This window comes from Lepisma saccharinum, chromosome 21 (assembly GCF_977018435.1).
Source record: "Lepisma saccharinum chromosome 21, izLepSacc3.1, whole genome shotgun sequence".
In the NCBI taxonomy this organism is placed as follows: Eukaryota; Metazoa; Arthropoda; class Insecta; order Zygentoma; family Lepismatidae; genus Lepisma; species Lepisma saccharinum.
In genome coordinates this window covers 45,171,462-45,190,476 of record NC_139249.1, presented here as the reverse complement: position 1 = coordinate 45,190,476, position 19,015 = coordinate 45,171,462, and the positions used below count along the sequence as shown (strand labels likewise).

At 36.6% G+C, this 19,015-nt stretch overlaps 1 protein-coding gene across 1 annotated transcript in view; it reads right to left on the bottom strand.

Annotated features, from left to right (window-relative positions):
- Positions 1-19,015, bottom strand: part of LOC146003933 (histidine decarboxylase-like) — a 128,641-nt gene that overhangs the window by 7,972 nt on the left and 101,654 nt on the right. The window contains exons 7-12 of the mRNA XM_083142439.1: positions 17,949-18,111; positions 17,403-17,473; positions 15,216-15,235; positions 13,507-13,605; positions 10,619-10,952; positions 4,069-4,236 (exon numbers count right to left, since the gene is read on the bottom strand). Coding sequence (XP_082998565.1) covers positions 4,069-4,236; positions 10,619-10,952; positions 13,507-13,605; positions 15,216-15,235; positions 17,403-17,473; positions 17,949-18,111 — 855 coding nt within the window. The remainder of the gene's footprint in view (positions 1-4,068; positions 4,237-10,618; positions 10,953-13,506; positions 13,606-15,215; positions 15,236-17,402; positions 17,474-17,948; positions 18,112-19,015) is intronic.

Here is a 19,015-nt window from a genome sequence, read left to right as displayed (position 1 = left end):
CCTGCTTTCTAATGTCGGAGCATGGCTGACTTCTTTAGGTACCATAATAAGCACATACCCTTGGAAGTATGCGGGTGGAGGTGGGAATCTTCTGGGGGTTCCTCCCCCTCTTTAAAATACTGGTTGTAAGCTGAAATGCACTTTCTGTTAAGTCTGAAGACATTCTGGGCAAAGTGAGTCATCCACTCAACACTACTTGGCCATCAATCTATATGCTTCTACATGTGTGATTGTAATTCTCAAGACCATATGGAATACTGAAAATGTGTCGAATGCTACTTACAGAATCGTGCCTTAGGCGTCTGTGGATTTTTTTTTTTCACTTGGCTCGCTCTCTCCTGCATTGTTAACAGCACAAATACGGAATTGATACTGGTTTCCTTCTTCAAGTTTATTTACAACTAGAGTGGTTAGCACAGTGTGCTACGATGGCAGGGGGTCTTAGGTTTGATTTCCAATGGAGGTACATTGTGTGATAATTCATAGCTCATTTTAAACCATATGTCCAGCCACGATTAGCCTAATCAAAACATAAAACAAACTACTTCTGATCTATTCAGATTTAAAAGTCATTGTGTTCTCTGAAAATTCTATGCAAAAAGGACACAATAAAGAATGGTATGTTAGATAATCCCATCTTGTCGAAATTATTGCATGTTATAATTTTTTTTTCAATTTCTCTGTTTCCTGTTTTTCTCTGTCTAAGGCAATATATTCATTGTTTTTTTTTATTGAGGGGCTGGGATAAACAACCAGATTAGGTTAACTATGATATAAAATATAACATAATTTAATAACATATATATTAATTATAGTGTTACGAAGTAATGTTAATAGTATTATGGTATTCACAGGTATTAACCCATAACCACGTTATATATGCACCTTATTGGTGGTGAGCACGTGATCCACGCTTTGGATTCTTTTCTCCGCTCACAGTGTTGAGACACCATGTGTTGAGACACTCGATGTAATTCTGCAACTTGAGCTTGTTCTCCATTGTTCTTCTATCCATACCCTTGGCCTTCTTGATAATGCTACCCTCTGCACGAATCGCATATATGTTCGATCGTAATCCAGCAAATTCGACAATAATGTTGCCATTTTTCTCATCTTTCAATTTGCCAGACCCTTTTTGTTGCAGGTCAGGATGTCACCCCCCTTGCCCCCCTTAATCGCCTCCACTGCCTATGAATATTAATAACAACTTATGGTGTAACAGCCCCTCAGGGCTGCCAACCGACTGCCGGCCTCATTCCCACCAGAGAGGTAGGAGATCATGCAACAAGTTACAGGATGATGTGAGATCAGCAGGACGAACCCCCAGTCATTGTTGTAGATTATCTATATAACCAGCTTACACTACTCTTTCATAGCTTCCCAATTTTCTCATGATGGTCCCATACACAGGTCGAAGTCTCAGGAAAAGTTGTTTCACTTCCACCAGGATACTTGAAGCTGTACAAGTCCTGTAGCCAGAACCCAAAGTCTGCACCTTAGACTACATGACGATAGTGCGAGACATGAATATTAATAGTAGTACATAAAAAATGTGTAAAGTTATTGCCTGTGGACGGCATCATACAATGAAGGCACATAATGGGTATGAAGGTACCGACTTGGAAATATTAATGGGTTGGGGGCAAGAATGTAGCCATGCATGTTGCAAGTTCTTGGCTTGGCACAGAAGGTGCAATAAGTTGTTAAAGTTGCTGTTTCGTTAGTATGCCCTCGTATTACAAGCCCCTACACTGCTAAGTAATGGATGGAGGATATGATTTTTAGTAAGCAAGCATGGCTTTCTTTCATTTGTTTCAGTTTTTTTCCCTCAGTATTTTAACATTAGAATTAATAATTGAGGACTAAAAGTGGTAAACGTTGTAAGTGCCCAAAGCGAAAGTGTTGGGAAATCGCATCGTTCATCACATCAGCCCGTACGAACGTTCACACTAGTGCCTTTTTACAAGCCCTTTGAACTACTTAGGAGACTACCAGCCACTCTTCACGTTTACAACATTATCAAGCATGGCACATTTCACAGTTTAACGTGAAAACGGGGTTTGAATTCTTGTTGCACTTACAGCGTTTACCAATTTTAGTCTTCAATTTATGTTTCATTTCAGTACAGCTTCCTTGTGGCAGCCTGAACTTTCATTCACTTTGAACTTTACTCCCCCCTTTTTCCAGTTCAGAAAACCTGTTTCAATAAAAGCCATTTCCATTTTGTGCGATTTTCTTCACATATTTGTTCGCAAATTGTGCAAAAAAAATTGCATCTTTTACCTTATTGTAATTGACCCATGGAGATTGTTGGCTCCAAGAGGGGTGATAACTTCGACCTTTCTTTCCCTGCAACAGTTTGCTGATTCTGCCACAACATCCTGTGGGTTCACTTTCACGAATGACACCACTAAGACTAGGTACAGGTTCACCATCACTAGGACTTGGTGCCTTAACACTTTTCTTCCTAATTACAAACTTATCCATTTTTTTAATCTGGCCAGTAAGGAACTAGCAATTTAGCAAGCATGAAGTTTGCAATGCTATCATCCCACTCTGTGTGTTACCTTTTCAGATCATTGTAAGACTAAAGCCTCCTAGCTCCTATTGCAATTAAATTTAAAATGGAAACCTATTGTTGTAAGAATACAAGCTGAGTAAACATGCAGTATTGTTTACTGTTTTACATTACCCATCAGAATGGCTTTTATTGTTGATAGAAAAGGGTTAATGCTCCTTTATTGTTGCCGCACCAAAAATAGGAGAATATTTTATAACAGCTTCAACACAGTATTCCAATATCTTGTATTGTTTTAATATTAATACATGTGCTCAAGTGGGGTGAAATAAAAATATTTGCAACATGTTAACCAAGTGGTTCCCAAGTGTGCACTGCGGCACCCTACTTCGCTGTGACTGGCTTACAGGGGCACCACGAAATGTTCCAATATTTTCATTGAAATGATATGATTGTTCCAAATATGAGTTTATTTTGTACTTTTTACAAATAAAATGTTTCTGAATTTGAAATATACATTTATTTCTCAACTTAAGGCAAGCAACCTGACCACACTAACTGAGCATTGCAAGTTTTAGATAGGCCTACATTTTGACTTGGGTGCCATGGAAAAATCTTGAAACACTAAGGGTGCCTTGAAACAAAAAAGTTTGGGAACCCCTGTGTGAACCTATTCATTGTATGTGTGATTTGGAAGGGGGGAGTATAGTATGGGTAGATTGGATGTTAGTGGCAGTAAACACATTCAGAACAAATGAGACAAGAGGGTAGAACAGTGACTGGTTGTTGTTATTTATCCAAGGGGGTAGACTATACTACTGTGCTGATAAAGCCTGCAAGTTTTTAGCAGAGGACTCATGACATAGATGCAATTCTACATTATCTTATCTATCAACAACCAGAAACAAAGGGAGAGTCAAATCAAAACTTTAATTTGTCTTTATTTGGGTTATATATATATATATTTAGATATATTAATATTAATATAAATTATTTTATTTGATATATTAGAATGGTGTTTGCTTTTTTATCTACGTAGTATATTTCTTTATGTATGGTTGCACAATTTTGCTGCATTTTAACATAGACCAATTGCTCATCTAGACACAATTTTTCGTGATACTTAGTGCTCATATACCTCATGAAGAAGAACCTTTTGAGATGGACGTGCAGTCTCAGATGAGCCACCTTGAAGGTCTTTCCACCCATCTGGCTTGCAAACTGAAGCCATTGTCGAATTTCTTCCCACCATCCCTAAACTTGATGGTGTGGTAAGCATGCATAGATATGTTGAATTTTCATTTCCCATAGAATTTCTATTCGTTCTATCCTTCCAGAGGGCAACAAACCACTACCCTTCAATGGTGTGAAGGAGGTGCAATCTTTAAAATGACAAAAATGGCTTTATGAAGTTCAGTTGATCGGTGTTGCAACCTGAGGTTGTTCCGTTAATTATAGTTGATACCTTGTATAAATTTGAACTATGCACAGTCTATCATAATATCACCATTTTATAAGTAAAGCTGAAAGAAAAATGTACTAAAACTTACCAGGGCTGTCCTTGGCATCATGGAGCTGTGAAAATTTCCGAGCAAACTCGAAGAGGACATCATTATTTTCAAATATGGCAGCAAAACTACCATTCACAATCTTTGGCGACGTGGGTGAATTTGCAAGGAGCTGACTTGTGCCAAAGTTTTCACTTCTCTCACGAGTTTCTGAAAAAGAAGGAAGAAAATTTGTAAGAGTATGTATTACTTTTCATGCATTTGATTTCACAGAGACCATCTGTTCTTTAAAAAGAACTGTAATTTTCACTATTTTCATATGGAAAGAAAATTAACCCTGAAAAGAAGTGCTGTTTTGGGCAACGTGATGAAAGTACCATAGGAAGTGTTCACACAAAATAGTCGGACCGCAAACAAAAGAACCTGAATCTTGAGTCCTGTGCATTGCACTCAGTTGGAGGAGTAGTGAGTAGTCCGTGAGCTGGATGGATGGAGGGGAATATGCATGAATGCTTTTTGCTGAATGTTCTTTTATTTGTGATCCCTTTATACCAGAGAGAGAATGTAGTGCTTGTTTGAGTGTAATCTGAGATTATTATTATTATTATTAATAATAATCAGTGTTTCACATATCTGTGGTTTAGATGTAGAAGGGTTAGTTTCAAATGTTGATAAAAATGCATTCATACAGAGAGGGCCAGAAGGTCTAACCTGGTTTGGCTCCGGCAAGAACTTCCCTCTTGACAACAGAGAAGTATTGGCGGGACCTTCTGGCTTGGGCATATTTGCCACCTGTCCCCCTCCAATTTGCCAAATTACGCTATTCTGCAGTGAAATTTGTAAAGAAACAAAAGTGGCCATTTTGTACACACATTTTTAAGGAGCTGAATTCATAAAATGATATTAACTATTCTTGATTATATTTTGCTTGCTTTCATGAGGTGCGCCCTCCCTCAATGATTTTTTGTCTTCCTATATGTTGGAAGCTTATTTTTCAGGATAATGAGAACACTAAAAATGTTGATTGAATGAATGAATGAAACTAGATGTAAGTGCATAAATTAGCATACTAAACACATTTTTCATTCACACTAAGTTGAAAAATAATGCAAAATTAACACTTTACACGGCTTTGGTGTTTTGCATGAATTTTACATTTTCCTTGTATTTTGTGATGAACGTCACATGAGTTCCATCTGTTTGCTAATATTTGGTCGAAAGTAATATTTTATGAATCGAGAAGCCACAATAGTAATGGATATATTGCAGGTTGTTATTTATGTACTATTTTCACTCTAACAAACTTCCAAAACACTTTATCGAAGATTGAGCCTCTCTCAAAAACGTTTCCTGGCTATGCCCCTGTGAAAGTAAGATTTCAGTTGAATTCAACCCATCAGGTGCTAATTTTGTTATTTAAGACCAAATTCTAGGAATTGACGATATGAAATTTTGCTGATACTGATAAAGTACCAATATGAAATTTACTGATACTTATAAAACAATATTTCACCGATCTGATCCTATTAACCTGCTTAATAAATGCATGTTACAAGATGACTGCAATGCAAAAGAAGCTGCAAATTTAGAATGTCTATACAGTATTTCTATATGTCTATTTACTTTCTCATCCTTCGGAAAATCTTAAATTTTAATACTCCTCATGAGTGGCAAACTGGCAGACCATCTATTCCTGCATAAAATAGCCAATGGCATCATCAGAAGTGATCACATCCTTCAAGAAATTCGCTTTAGAGTGCCATCTCACACAACAAGCTCTCAACTTTTCGCTCGTCAGAAGAAATATTTTACAAGGCTGTTGTGTAAAAATGTGTAAGTCACTTTATTGCATGCAGTTTTAGTTTATATTGCTATTTTTTGTTGCTATTTTCTGTTGTTAGTGCATTCCAATGTAAAATGGTTAATGTTGTATTTGTAATGTTGTCCTTTGTTAAATAAAGAAAATAAATTACAAGGAAATACCAGATTGCAGCTCTAAATTATAAGATATTTATAGATATATCACACCCATAAAATTATCAGTAATGTTACCGATACACCATGCATGTAGTGGCCAACGCTTTATTGACAAGTCTTTTTTTTGTAAGTATCGGGCAGTGATGTGCGTCTACGCGTAAACAACGATAGTCTACATTCTACACGTAGACTATTTTATACACGTAGATTACGTAATCTATGTAAACAACATGGCGAAAGGTGATAACTTAGCAAAGGGCAACGTGGAATTAAAAGGAAATTATACTGCGTATCAGTTGCTGATGTGTGAAGAGAACCTTTCATACTCTTTCTTCCAAATTCGAACAATTTCTCATCTAGAAAGAAACCTAATATAGGAAATATTCTAGTGTTTATGGGGAAAAGACCACTCTTGCCTCACGACTGACATCTGTTGTCTTTTTTGTATACTATTTATCTTCTTCCATAGTTGGTAATAGAAGAGAAGATACATTTTGTTGTAAATAGGGTTCTTTTCATTTCGTTAGCAACCAATATAGTTCAAAATGTCACTTTCCTTTCATGAAACCGTTGAAAATTAATTTTAATGGACTTTTAATTGTCTACGTAGTCTATGTAAACTACAACCCAATGTAATCTACGCGTAGATTACGTGTAGACAACGCATGTAGACGTAAACTTATAGTCTACGGCACATCACTGGTATCGGGACTATTGGGCCCTGGCTTACTATCATGTTCTTACAGAGTAATGTATGTGCAGCACTGCTCTTGCTATAACCTGGGTCGACTGTGAGCTGGAATTTGGACAATAGTTTCAAATTATTTAGTTCCTTGTTATCGTTTTACATTGACGGAGGTGGAAAATATCACTATTTTTCAAGGCAATATTAGTTTGGTGCACTGATGAAATGTTCTATTCACAATAGGTATTACTTTGCACATCACTTTAAAGACATCTTAAACACAAAGTAACCACAAAGAATAATAATAATAACAATAATATGTAAAGTACGTACAAAATTGCAACTTGTGCTTACATAGCTGCACTATTAATTCACACTAATCTGCCCATTCAAAACGGTACCTTGGAATTGGGAGTATAAGTCACACATAGCGTAACAATACAGTAAGATTTTCTTGAATTTAGTTTTGCTCAAAATTTCTGGACATGGAGTGGGGCATCCAGGCCTGTGGTCGAGTCGCAATCAGGCACGGCTCGTGCATTATTTACCTAGGGGTTCACTGAAGTCATGTGACACATATTCAGTTTCCGCAAATAGACTTCCTTAGCCAAACAAAAGAATGGGGGCAGAGCTTAAAAGGTTTGTCCAGAATTTTTTTCATCTGCGATTATAAGGTTTCGTAGTAGGGGTGCGCGAATAAATTTAGGGCTGAAACTACAATAAATTGTGCATTTATGACAAATGGAAAATCATGGACGTTAGATATTGGCAAGGAAGATTTTTTTTCCAGGAGGGGCAAAAAACACTCCTTCAGTCTGAAGTTACTACAACGCTTTTTTAATAATTACCAAAAATTACTGTGACTGAATTTAAATTATATGCATGTATATTTAATGGAAGGGGGTGCTATGGTTCCCCTTTTCCCCTTCCAGACGTCCATGCTGACAAATCAGAACTGGTAGCACATTTATTAAAGGGAAATGGCAACTAATAGCATGTGCATAATAGACATAGAATCTGAGACCCTTTCATTTATACGCGACAGCTATGTTCAAATTTGGGGCTGGTCGACCAGCACAGCGCAAGGTCAGCGGACAAGGAAGTTTGTTTACAATAATTATGTGCATTTCTAGCGGTCATTTATTACCTGCGCTGACAGCAATGCATATACTGCATCAAATGACGTAACCTACTGTAGGTGAAGTCCATCCCTCGCCTCACTCACAGCATCATTTAATACTTTCCAACAAGTATCCAAGCACTTCAAAAACTAACACACTTGAGACATTGACACTGAGCGACAGTGAGTCACATCTTCACGCCATTCTTTCTCTTTCGTGAACCCGAAGTGTTTCCACCTTTAAGGAAAAGCCTCTGAATGCATGCACGAGCTATTTTGGTACTGTATCTCTTTTATTTTAATTCATCGCATCTAATTCCAGCTTTTATTTGTTTCTACTCATCCATCTCTGCCACAATCTTGCATTTATTCCAAGAAGTTCAGTGCAATAATGATAGAAAGAGAAAACTGAATAGGAAATGTGTGAGCTTCAAACTTGAACCCCACAGGGCAACACTGGAAGGTAGGATGCGGCGAGAACGGAGCCTTGTGCTGTGGCTTCTGCGAGAGAATGAACTGCGCATGACCATTTGTTAGAGATAAGTGTTCGGCATTATCCTCTTCCGTGTATTTTGCCCTATTTCCTCCTCGAGCTTCTATTCCCACACGAAGCTTTCACAATGGCATGAGCTGTCTTGTGGAGGTTCAACTGAGGGTCTGCACTAGGGCAGCTGACTCGCGGTTTCTCCTTCTCACCAAAAGAGTTCGCCGTGTTACGGATACATTACATGACTTATTGTGTAAAAAAAACATTAGCGAAATAATGTGTTTATTGTTCATTCTCGAGGTGATTATCGTATATTATTGGGGGTTCACTGATCCTGTGGGCTATATGGTCAACTGCGCCTGGTTGCAATGCCCCAAACCCCTGGATTTGGATGGTGTATCTGAGCCCAGAAGTTGTAACACATGGCATATATAGCAGGTGGAACAAAATCCAGTTCAAGGTTCTTATGTATTTATGTGAGACAAGTATCTTGGCTATATCCAGTGATAAGCCGGGTGACAATATTCTTTATAATCTGTAATATACATATGATCAAAGGTCGGGTTTAACCCTAGCTGATGCCACATGTAGGAGTGTGGGACGTACCATCACCTCTTACACATGCAAGTGAGTCTTCAGTCCCACGGTGGGATATCAGGAAACTGGATTTAGATGTCCAACCCAGCCTTGTGATTTTGATGTCACAGTTGCTGGGTGTTGGTGAAAATTTAGTCTTCAGTCCGAAACTACTTCTAGATATGTTGTAGAAGACTTATCAGGAATAGAAGATCCCTGTACTCATAGACTCTTTGGTGGTTATCTGTGCCGACGTGTGAACAAAACCACCACACTCTTTAGTGAATTATATATACTTCATGTGCCAGCGAGTAGACCAATCTTCCATCTCTAATAGTTGTTGTCTCATCCTTCTGTAGCATAAATCTTGTAAAGGGATATTTGTAAAGAGGGCAATGTCATCTGCATATGTGGCTAACATGCATTTATGAGTGACAGGTATATTACTGGTATAAAAAGCAAATTGAAGTGGAGATGGAACTGCTCCCTGAGGAACACCAACACTTATGAGCTTAACATTAGATCGATCTGTTAAGAATTGCACCTGAAATTGTCTATTTTGGAGATACCGATCTAATAATTGCACCAAGTGAATGGGAACTCCCAATTCAGCTAGTTTTGCAAATAATCCAGAGTTGAAATTCAATCAAAAGCTTTGTCGGAGTCCATAAATACTTCTAGTGTATGCTGACTAAGATTAAAGTTGCGTGTAACACATTTCACTACTTAAACCAGTTGCATAGTACTATGCTGTTTGCAAAATCCGAAGTGGTGAGGCAGTAACAAACCTTTTTCATCCACCACAGCTTGTAATCATCTAAGTAGTAAATGTTCAAAGATTTTACTAACAAGACTCAGGAGGCTTATAAGGTGATAATTCTGTAGTAGAAGAGCATTCTTTCCTTGTTTTGGCAAAAGGATTATTTTTACCAGTTTCCAACTTGATGGATAATAACCAGTAAGGAATATAGCATGGTAGACTTTTGCTAGGAAAGCTAGCAATTTTCGAGGGCCATTCTTCAGTTGTAACATGGTAATAGCATCAAAGTCAGGTGCCTTACTGGGTTGGAGAAGATTGACCTTTGATCCTGGGGAGTTGTGAGTAGCGGATATGCTGAGTGTGCTTCAAGGCATAGTTGTTCTAGTCCATGTTGAACACTTTGGATATATGTAATTGTCGTCATGAAGCTGATCTGGTGTGTGCAATTGCTCCTCTAAATGTGTGGAGAATGCTTCAGCCTTCTCCTCTGGTGTGTCGACCATGCCATTTGGATCTTGTAGAGAGTAGACAGCAGATTGTGGATTCTTTCACAGACAATGTCTTAATAGTTGCCAGAATCTACTATCCTGCATGGATATCTCGGAGAACTCAGTATCCCAGTCTGCCTGTTGCTGTCGGATAAGGTATCTGTGAAAACGTTCATAAAATTGATCTATAGCAGCCGATACCAACAGAATAAAAATTAATCTGTCTCATCCCTATAAAATTCAGTGTTGAAACTAGTATTATCCACCCAATTTTACCTTTTTATGCCAGAAAATTGGTGTCTGAGGAGTTGAATTGCAATGTAATCTTATTTTCATCAAAATGAGACATTGACCCTTTCAGATCCAAGCCACTGATTACATTAATTTTGAATGCTGACACAGCATACAGACTACTACTTACCACATTCGCTTTCTCTCCTACAAGATTTCTCTAAACTGCAAAATGTAAAAATTTTAATAACAATGGGATTGTACAAACCTGCCAAGGGTACTCTAGCCCTGGTAGTATGATCAATCCCAAGTTCTTGAAGCAACTGGGCTGCTGTGCTCTGAACAATTGCCCAATCACGCGTGATGTCTGCTCCGGTGGTATGGGTTGATGTTACTGCAAAGCGGATCACATACTGGCCTTTTAATGAAGCCGGGACACAGTGCAGCTTTCCAGAAGCATTGAGCTTTTTGTGGAGTTTCTCGGTGAGCTCGTTCTCCCCCCTCAGCCGGAACACAACCAATCCTAAATACCTCGGGGCAGGGATTTCGAATCTGGAGTCAGCCAACACAAGAGCTTCAAACTTCTGTGCTAACCTTACACCCTGAAAGGAGATAAGTTGAATAAGAGCTACACGATTTATGAAAGAAAATACAGTTTTACAGAGCAAGAATTGCACATTGCTTGCCAAAATATTCACTCATCCTCTCTCAACATTTACCGTCCGTTGCTTGCAGGGCGATCAACCATCCTGCATTGTCTGGGACACTTTTAATTCACATCATGATTCTTCAGATTGAAAAATATATTATGAAGACAGATGTTCTTTCATTAACAGAGTTCTTATGTAAGAAATTATAACTCTTAAGGATTGCAATGATGACTAAAAAATGATTTACTTGGGGCATGTAACACCAAAAATTTTCAGTTGAAATTCAGAGTTTCTGAGAAAGACATGGGGTTTGGTGAGGTTATTGTGAGTTATACATTACACTGTATACCTTGAAAGTTGTATCATTAAGTTCAGCAAATCAAACAGTTTCGAAGGTAATGAAACAAATAATTTAGTGACTGAAACCAATTTTGCATGAGCTGAATCACATCACACAGTTGAGAAAGCCCCCAATTGTTGACTACAGCATGGCACCAATTTATGTGCACTCTGAACGCAGGACTTCATGATTCTTTCCACTGTTTTACCGGGTGTTTCATAAATAATTGAGGGGTTACAAAAATTATTGCAAGTATTGAACTTGAGAGAGAGAGAGAGAGAAAGAGAGAGAGAGAAATGAAACTTTAAGTTCAGGCCCGTAGCCTGGCAGGGGTGACACCCCCCCCCCTGGGACTACCATCAGCCCCCCCTGGCACTGAGGTCAGCCCCCTTGACATTAGGTAAAACTATTTTGTGTAATTTGTTTGCAGTGAAGAGTGAAAATGTAGACAGCAGATATCATTTTGCTCACAACTCTGGTGAAGGATAAATTTAGGGCGCATGAACAGAAGCTATTACATTCGTTCATCCTATTTATAAGAAGTCTAAGTAGCGGCAAGAATTTAGGAGATTCTCTTCTCTAGACTTTAAAAAGTTTATTCACAGGGGAGCTTCTTTATCTGTACCTTCGTTGCCCCTGTTACGATTTCCATTTATATTGTAATCTGTGACTTTGATGTCATTATGCAAATTTCCTCTGCATCTGCATCAAAGGTGAACAGCTCCCAAGTTTTGCGAATGACGGGGAGATTTATTGTTTCGGGCAGGGAGTGGAATGGAAGCTAGGCATTATGATTGAATATTGTCCATCTTTTCTTGTGTGGTATAAATCTCTGTATCATCAAACGTAGTATGGAGTGTATAGTAATGGGTGATTTTAGTACCAACCAATTAACACTTCAAGCGCTATTTTAAAAAATGTAGAAATAATGTAGTATTTGTGATATTTCTAAACTTATTGTAACTTAATGACCCCCTCACACATAATTTACGTTCATATAACACTGTTAAACTTTTAAAAAATGGACTTGATAACCCGTGAGCTCGTCCTGGAGCTCAATTCTGGCTACGGGCCTGATTAAGTTAAGAACTTAATGAAACCTCTCATGAAACATTGTTAATTAAACCAGTCTAGAATGAACAACGAACTCATACAGTTTTTTTCTACACCTACAAATGTTCAATGTGTGTACCACAGGTGACACGGCATGCATTGATATGATAATCTACTTCTTGCAACAACTGCATCAACATGGGCCTATCGATAGTATCTATCGCTGCAATGATATGCTCCCTTAGGGCTACGATATCACGTGGCATTCGGTGAGATGAATACCCTGTCTTTGATGAAACCCCACAAAAAGAAGTCACATAGTTTAAGGTCCGTTGATCTTGGAAACCAAAACATTGCACAAAACACTGTGAATGATTTGAGTGTCACCTAGTGACAGGGATATGAACTCTTAGCTTAACAAAACATACACGCACAAAGTGTTAGCATTCCTCGATCGTTCTGGACTAGTTTCATTAACGTAAGTTCAATAGTTTACTTGTAATACAATTTTGTAACCCCTCAATTATTTATGAAACATCCAGTATTTGATATCCTCAGTCTATTTGATGATTTTCTTTTCTCCATAGGACCTGACCCTCAGAAATGAGTTTTCTATTGTGTGATTGATCTTTTTGATGCTGGTGTCTAAATTGCTTTTGCACCAGAATCATAGATTTGTGTTCAGTCAAGCATAGGACACAAGCATATTTCTCTTGTATGGTGTGCATTACACTAATTCACACTCCAACTTCCATATGCAGTTTATCATACATGTAACATTACATTGACAAGGGTTAGGTGGTAAAGCAGCCTATAGGCTGAACCTCACCCCCTTAATAAAGAAGTATTATTATTATTATTATTATTATTATTACGTGATAGTGAACAATGAATGCTGAAAACAGTTCTTCTTCTTTGTTCTTCATTCCCTACCATATGTCGGTGACTTCAAACTGTGCAGAAACTGTTTGAATTGCTGAATCTTAAAAACAACTTTCAGTGTGTACCTTTCACTATAACCTCACCAAATCCTACCATTCACTCTTGGAAACCCTGTATTTAATTTAGTTTTACATCTTACATATTGTACGGAGATATTTTTCAAGAACTTACCTCCCTAATATGCTTTTGCAGACCTTTGATTCCAAAGTTTCTGATGACAAACCACAGCTTCAATGCTCTGAATCTCTTGCATAATGGAATTTGCCAGTGCTAGAATCAAGATGGTGGTCAATTTAGTGATAATAAAGCATACAAATTGATATAAAATGATACAAACTTTAAAAACAGGCAACCAATATTCAGTTTGAAGAAGAAATTAGTTTTGAATTATGTTACTTTCCTAGCACACAAGTGTGATATGGGATGGGTATTCAAAATAGAAGAAAAATGAAACAACAAGTAGGTTTCTAGTGCTACATTTAATTAAACTTTTCTTTATAGCTCACATAAACTGTTGTTACTCACTCGTAAATACTGTAGAGTGAAGTGGCAATGTACAAGTTTGATTGTCACAATTAGTTAACCTAAGGAGGTATAAAAGCAACAGTAAATAACCAAGTGCAAAAGCAAATAAGTTGAATAAACAAATAATCAATCTGTAGAGGAATTTCCAGTTATTGTAATTTATTATTATTTTGATATGTAAAGAAAGAGGTTATCTGTGTGTACATTGCATTGTGTCATAAAGACAAATAGGAGTTGTGGAGGTAAACCCCACATATTCTCATTCTTTTCCACGGTGAAGATAATGTAACCAACACCAAGGTCCAACTGTCTTAACCCTGGATTATCTCAGATACCCATTATTTAGAGTCTGGGTGAGCCCCACAGTTACTCTATGCAGTAGCATCGTTGGAAATTTACACTGGAGATTTCTTACCCTGGGAATGAAATCTGAGTCTCATGCACATCAGAAACATATCCTTCTGAGCGTGGCTCTTATTGATTTGTTATATATTTCATCTCACTGCCATTTCACATCAAAAACTACCAAAATATTGTGTAAGACATAATCTTGTAAATAATCTTTTTAAATTAATACCTAACACAACCTCAATGATAATTAAATAGTATTGAATAAGCTTCTAAAAATATTGCCTGATTACAGATGAGATTAAAGGATGAATCGACACCTGACAGGAAAATAACACTATAAGTTTCAGATCAGTATTCCGTTTGTCTTGTTTATTATTCTTTGTTTTGTTGCGTTTGCAATGGCTGTTACAAAAAGCTATGTCCTCTTAATCTATTTTGCCGGCTATGTGTGAAACTTCTATGTTCTTTCAGCAGCAGATTATTTTCATGGACAGACATACTGAAACACACCCAAGGAAACAACCAAAAAATTAGTATCATATTAACAAACTTTACAAACTGGGCTTGTTCTAGACTACCAGATCCTGCAGATTACATTGCAACTTGCAGGATTAGATCTATATGTATTTTTTTAACCAAATAAAGTTATAAGGAAAAGAAAACTGAGGATCTGATATTTCGTGGAAAAGACATTCTGGTCTTTTTAGGCACCAGAACGTAAGTGCATACCCTCGAATGTATGTGGGTGGAGGTGGGCATCTTCAGGATGTCCCCCACCTTTTTATTATTTTCATGGACCCTGTCTCTGTTTCCCTTATCCATTCCACCCCTATTTTGCCACTGAACTCCCCCAATCAGAACATGTGCATTTGCATCAATGGTTGTCACTAATGCAGATGGATATTCATATGTATGTATATATGTCTCTGTACTGTACTGAAACAGCAAATTGATGTTGGATATGTGATCATATATTGTTTATTCATTTATAGGAGCTCACTTACCATGTAATCAATGGCCAGACCTATAAGCAGAAAACGAGATAGTGAAAGGTATATTAACATACAATCTCGAATGTTTCTTTCTTACTTTATGCGAAGAGCATTAGAAAAGTTTAATATTTTGAGACATGTTTTGTTTGATGACTAGGGGTGACATGAAAGTCCATAAAAATTACTTTACCATTTAAAAAAAAATACCTAACAATTTGTAAGATTCAATTTTTCATAAATGAGAAAAGAGTCACATTCTTGTGACAAATTAGACAAATTCAGATTTCTGCTGGTTAAAACTACTGAAACTAAAGGGGAAAATAATTAAGTGGTACTGTTGTAGTTTTTATTTACAAATTCCTTGCAATCTTAAGTATTCAATTCCTTCTTATGTCTCCAAGATACCTGATATTGCTACTAACTCTACTTGCATTTGGACTGAAGTAAAAATCTTATTAATAGTAGTAGAATTTTAGGGCAAGCAAATAGGAGTAGAACACAAGAAATGACCATGCAGGAGCAACACACATTAAGACAGAGTATTATACTGGCAGAGTATTGAGAAATTACCAATAACCCCACCTCCGCCAAAAGGTCAAAAATTGTAAAATAGAGACGTTGTGTTCTGGTTCTAACTGAACCACTATTATGACTGTCACTTCCTCATAGGACAATTTGAGAGAATCTGCATGAGTCTTTTTTTAATGTGACAATGCCAGGTGTACACACACACACACACACACACAATGGAAAAATGGGTCAAGAGATAATGATGATTATATTATTATTATTATTATTATTATTATTATTATTATTATTGTACTACACTAATTACACTAGAGTACATTAGAGTATCATTCCATCAATTTCTTTTGATTAATGAGTGCACAGAAAAAATTAAAAAGCTGGTAAACTGATGGCATTTGAGCATTATTTTCTTGACACCAAATAAGACATTTTTGTGGATTTTTTACACCCAAAACATCTGAAAGTTGAGGATAGTTTTCTTAAAGTTTTGTGTTCTCCCAGAACAAGATTTTCTACTAAAAACTTCTACAAACAGCTGAACTATGTAGGAAACTGGAAGTCTTTGATTTCAAACTACTGCTCAAGTAGAATTGTGTTCTATAACATGCTAGTCTAGTTTTGGAGCAGCCAGTCAGAACTATCTTTCATTCGTGAGAGTATGATTTACCCAGGCCTGGATTTAGGGGTGTCTGCAGCCCTGGACCACCTCTGCATCCCTGGGGAAGAATACTTTGAAAAGGACCAAAAAGAAAAAAAGATGTGGTATTTGAAATATGGTAAAATATGAAATGTCTACAAGTTTACAAATGTTCTCTTCAGTATTACATATAATATTGTATGTAGTGTGTCTAGCTCAACATGTTGACTGTAAATGTAGCTTTTCATTCCTTCTGACTTACAATTTGTTTTTATATCTATTTAAAAATCTAAACACAGTAGATGTTTCAAAACACCTATTGATATACTGAAAACAGTACAGTAAAGCAACTACAAGTGAAAATAACTTATTCAGGATTATATTTAATATACATGGTGTGTGTTTAGCTGTAAATATAACTTTTCATTCGTCCTTATTAACAAATTTTATTTATATCTGAACACAGTAGATATTTCAAAACAGCTATAGATTTACTGAAAACAGTAGACAAAATTTTCAGCAGGGAATTGATGTAACTTGCTCTAAAAGTTATAACTGAAATTATAGGGCTGCCTTACAATGTTCTTATCTTTTAAGTCTCACATATATATAGATCTGGGCCTGGTTTATCCTGTGGGAGCATATCGATTCTAATCTCTAGTTTGACCAGGCCTAGATTTACATATGTGGAAACTCAGAGCTAACAACATCATAGTAACACTATATATAATTTTAGTTGTAACTTTCAGACCAGGTTATGACAAATAGGTAGCTAAATGTTTCATATTTTTACCATATAACTTTGAGGACAAGTTATGTCAGAGGATTATATTTTTCCATTTAAAGTATGCCATTTTCAATTTTGTACCCCTTTTCACAGCAGTTTCCAATAGAGGCTCAAGTTTGTAACCTCCCTCCTTTCCCTTTTATCTGTATCTGGGTTTCACTATAATCACTGTTTCAGTATTTGGAGCAGGTCTTTTATGATACCGCAGTTATTTAAACACAATATATATTAACATGAACATACATACCTGAATTTTCATGTTGCAGGTAGAGTGGTTCAACATTAAATGTTCTATGTAAAGACCCTCTGTTTCTAACCCTGCAAAGAAATTAAAAGTTGCATTAAAACATTGCAATTATTTCCCTATATTCTCACAGTAAATAAGTAATTAAAAGTATAAAAGTTAATAATAAATTAAGCTTCTTTCAATGATTTCTCTCAAATTCCCTTTGATGAGAAATAATATTAAATACAATTTAACGAATGCCTCTGAAACTGAAAATTAATTACTGAGGAAACAGTTGTATTAAATTTTGATTTTATCATGGAAATTCAATGTTGCACAGAGTATGTACAGTTTAGAAACAATACAAAGCATACTTAATTCAGGATTTATAAAACTGTTCTGACAAGAACTATAACGATTTTTGATGGAAAGTTAATGAAAAGGTTTGCTTCAACAAAGATTGAACGTGCATCTCTGTACAAGTGCATCAACTATCAGAAGTGTCAAGTTTACATACAGCAAAAACAGTCCAGCTTTATATATAAACAAACATTAATAGGAACTTACCACAAGGCAATGCACTCGAAATGCACCATCATCCATTTTGATGGACTGAATGTAATAGAGTCCACATATTCAATTCCTGCCAACCATTTTCTAAACTCAGGACAGATGAAGGCTGTTCCTGCATAAGCAGCATCCACGTGGAGCCACAGAAGCTCACTTTTACCTTGGATAAAATATACATATCTTAAAATCTTGAAACTAATAATACTAATAGTCATTAAAATACTAATATTAGTGCCAGAAAAATTTACTGAGGAAATATTTTCTTGGGACAGTCACAATTATTTTATCACTAAAAACATACAAAAATGCATATTTCACATGAAGGAGCATTTATTTATCAACTTTTACTTGCTTTCTAGCTAAGCCTCATACATGGTTTTTCTCTTGTACTTGATTACCACATGAGAAAAATTTTAAATTTCATCCAGGGCTTGGAATGGTTACTTTCATGAAATGGAACACTTTACATTCGTTAACATTGTGTCTTTGTCTCCGACTACAGGAATGAGATTAACGACTAGTGAAATGACAAGCTATATTACAGTTAATAATAGAAAATATCAAAAGATTTACATAAACATCAAATAATGCAAAATATATTGGAAGAGACTTCAGGGATTTTAATTATTTTTAAAAATTTAAACAGACGAAATGCTGAATGGTAGTCAGCTCACCCAGAGTTTTTCTTAATTAAATGTGTGGCGGAGTGTTTAGCACATGATGCCAGGGGTCCCGGGTTCAAATCCTCGCCTGGGCATGGATGTTTGTGAGTGTCCACTCATACCCATCTTCGCAAGTTAGCCAAAGGTGGCACAAAAAGCGAAATAAAATAAAGCAAATCAATAACAATAACAAGTGGAAGATAGTTCAATATTGTTATTTTTGCATGTAATAAAAGATTGAATATATTGTTTGACTGACTTGGACTTTTACTATTGGTACAGCGCCTTGAATAACGTAGTGTGGAAAACGACCCAAGAAACTGGTTCCCCAAGACGATGACAAGTAGATGGCAGTGCGATCGACCCAGGTGCTAATTTTGTTATGAAAATTAATGCGGCTTA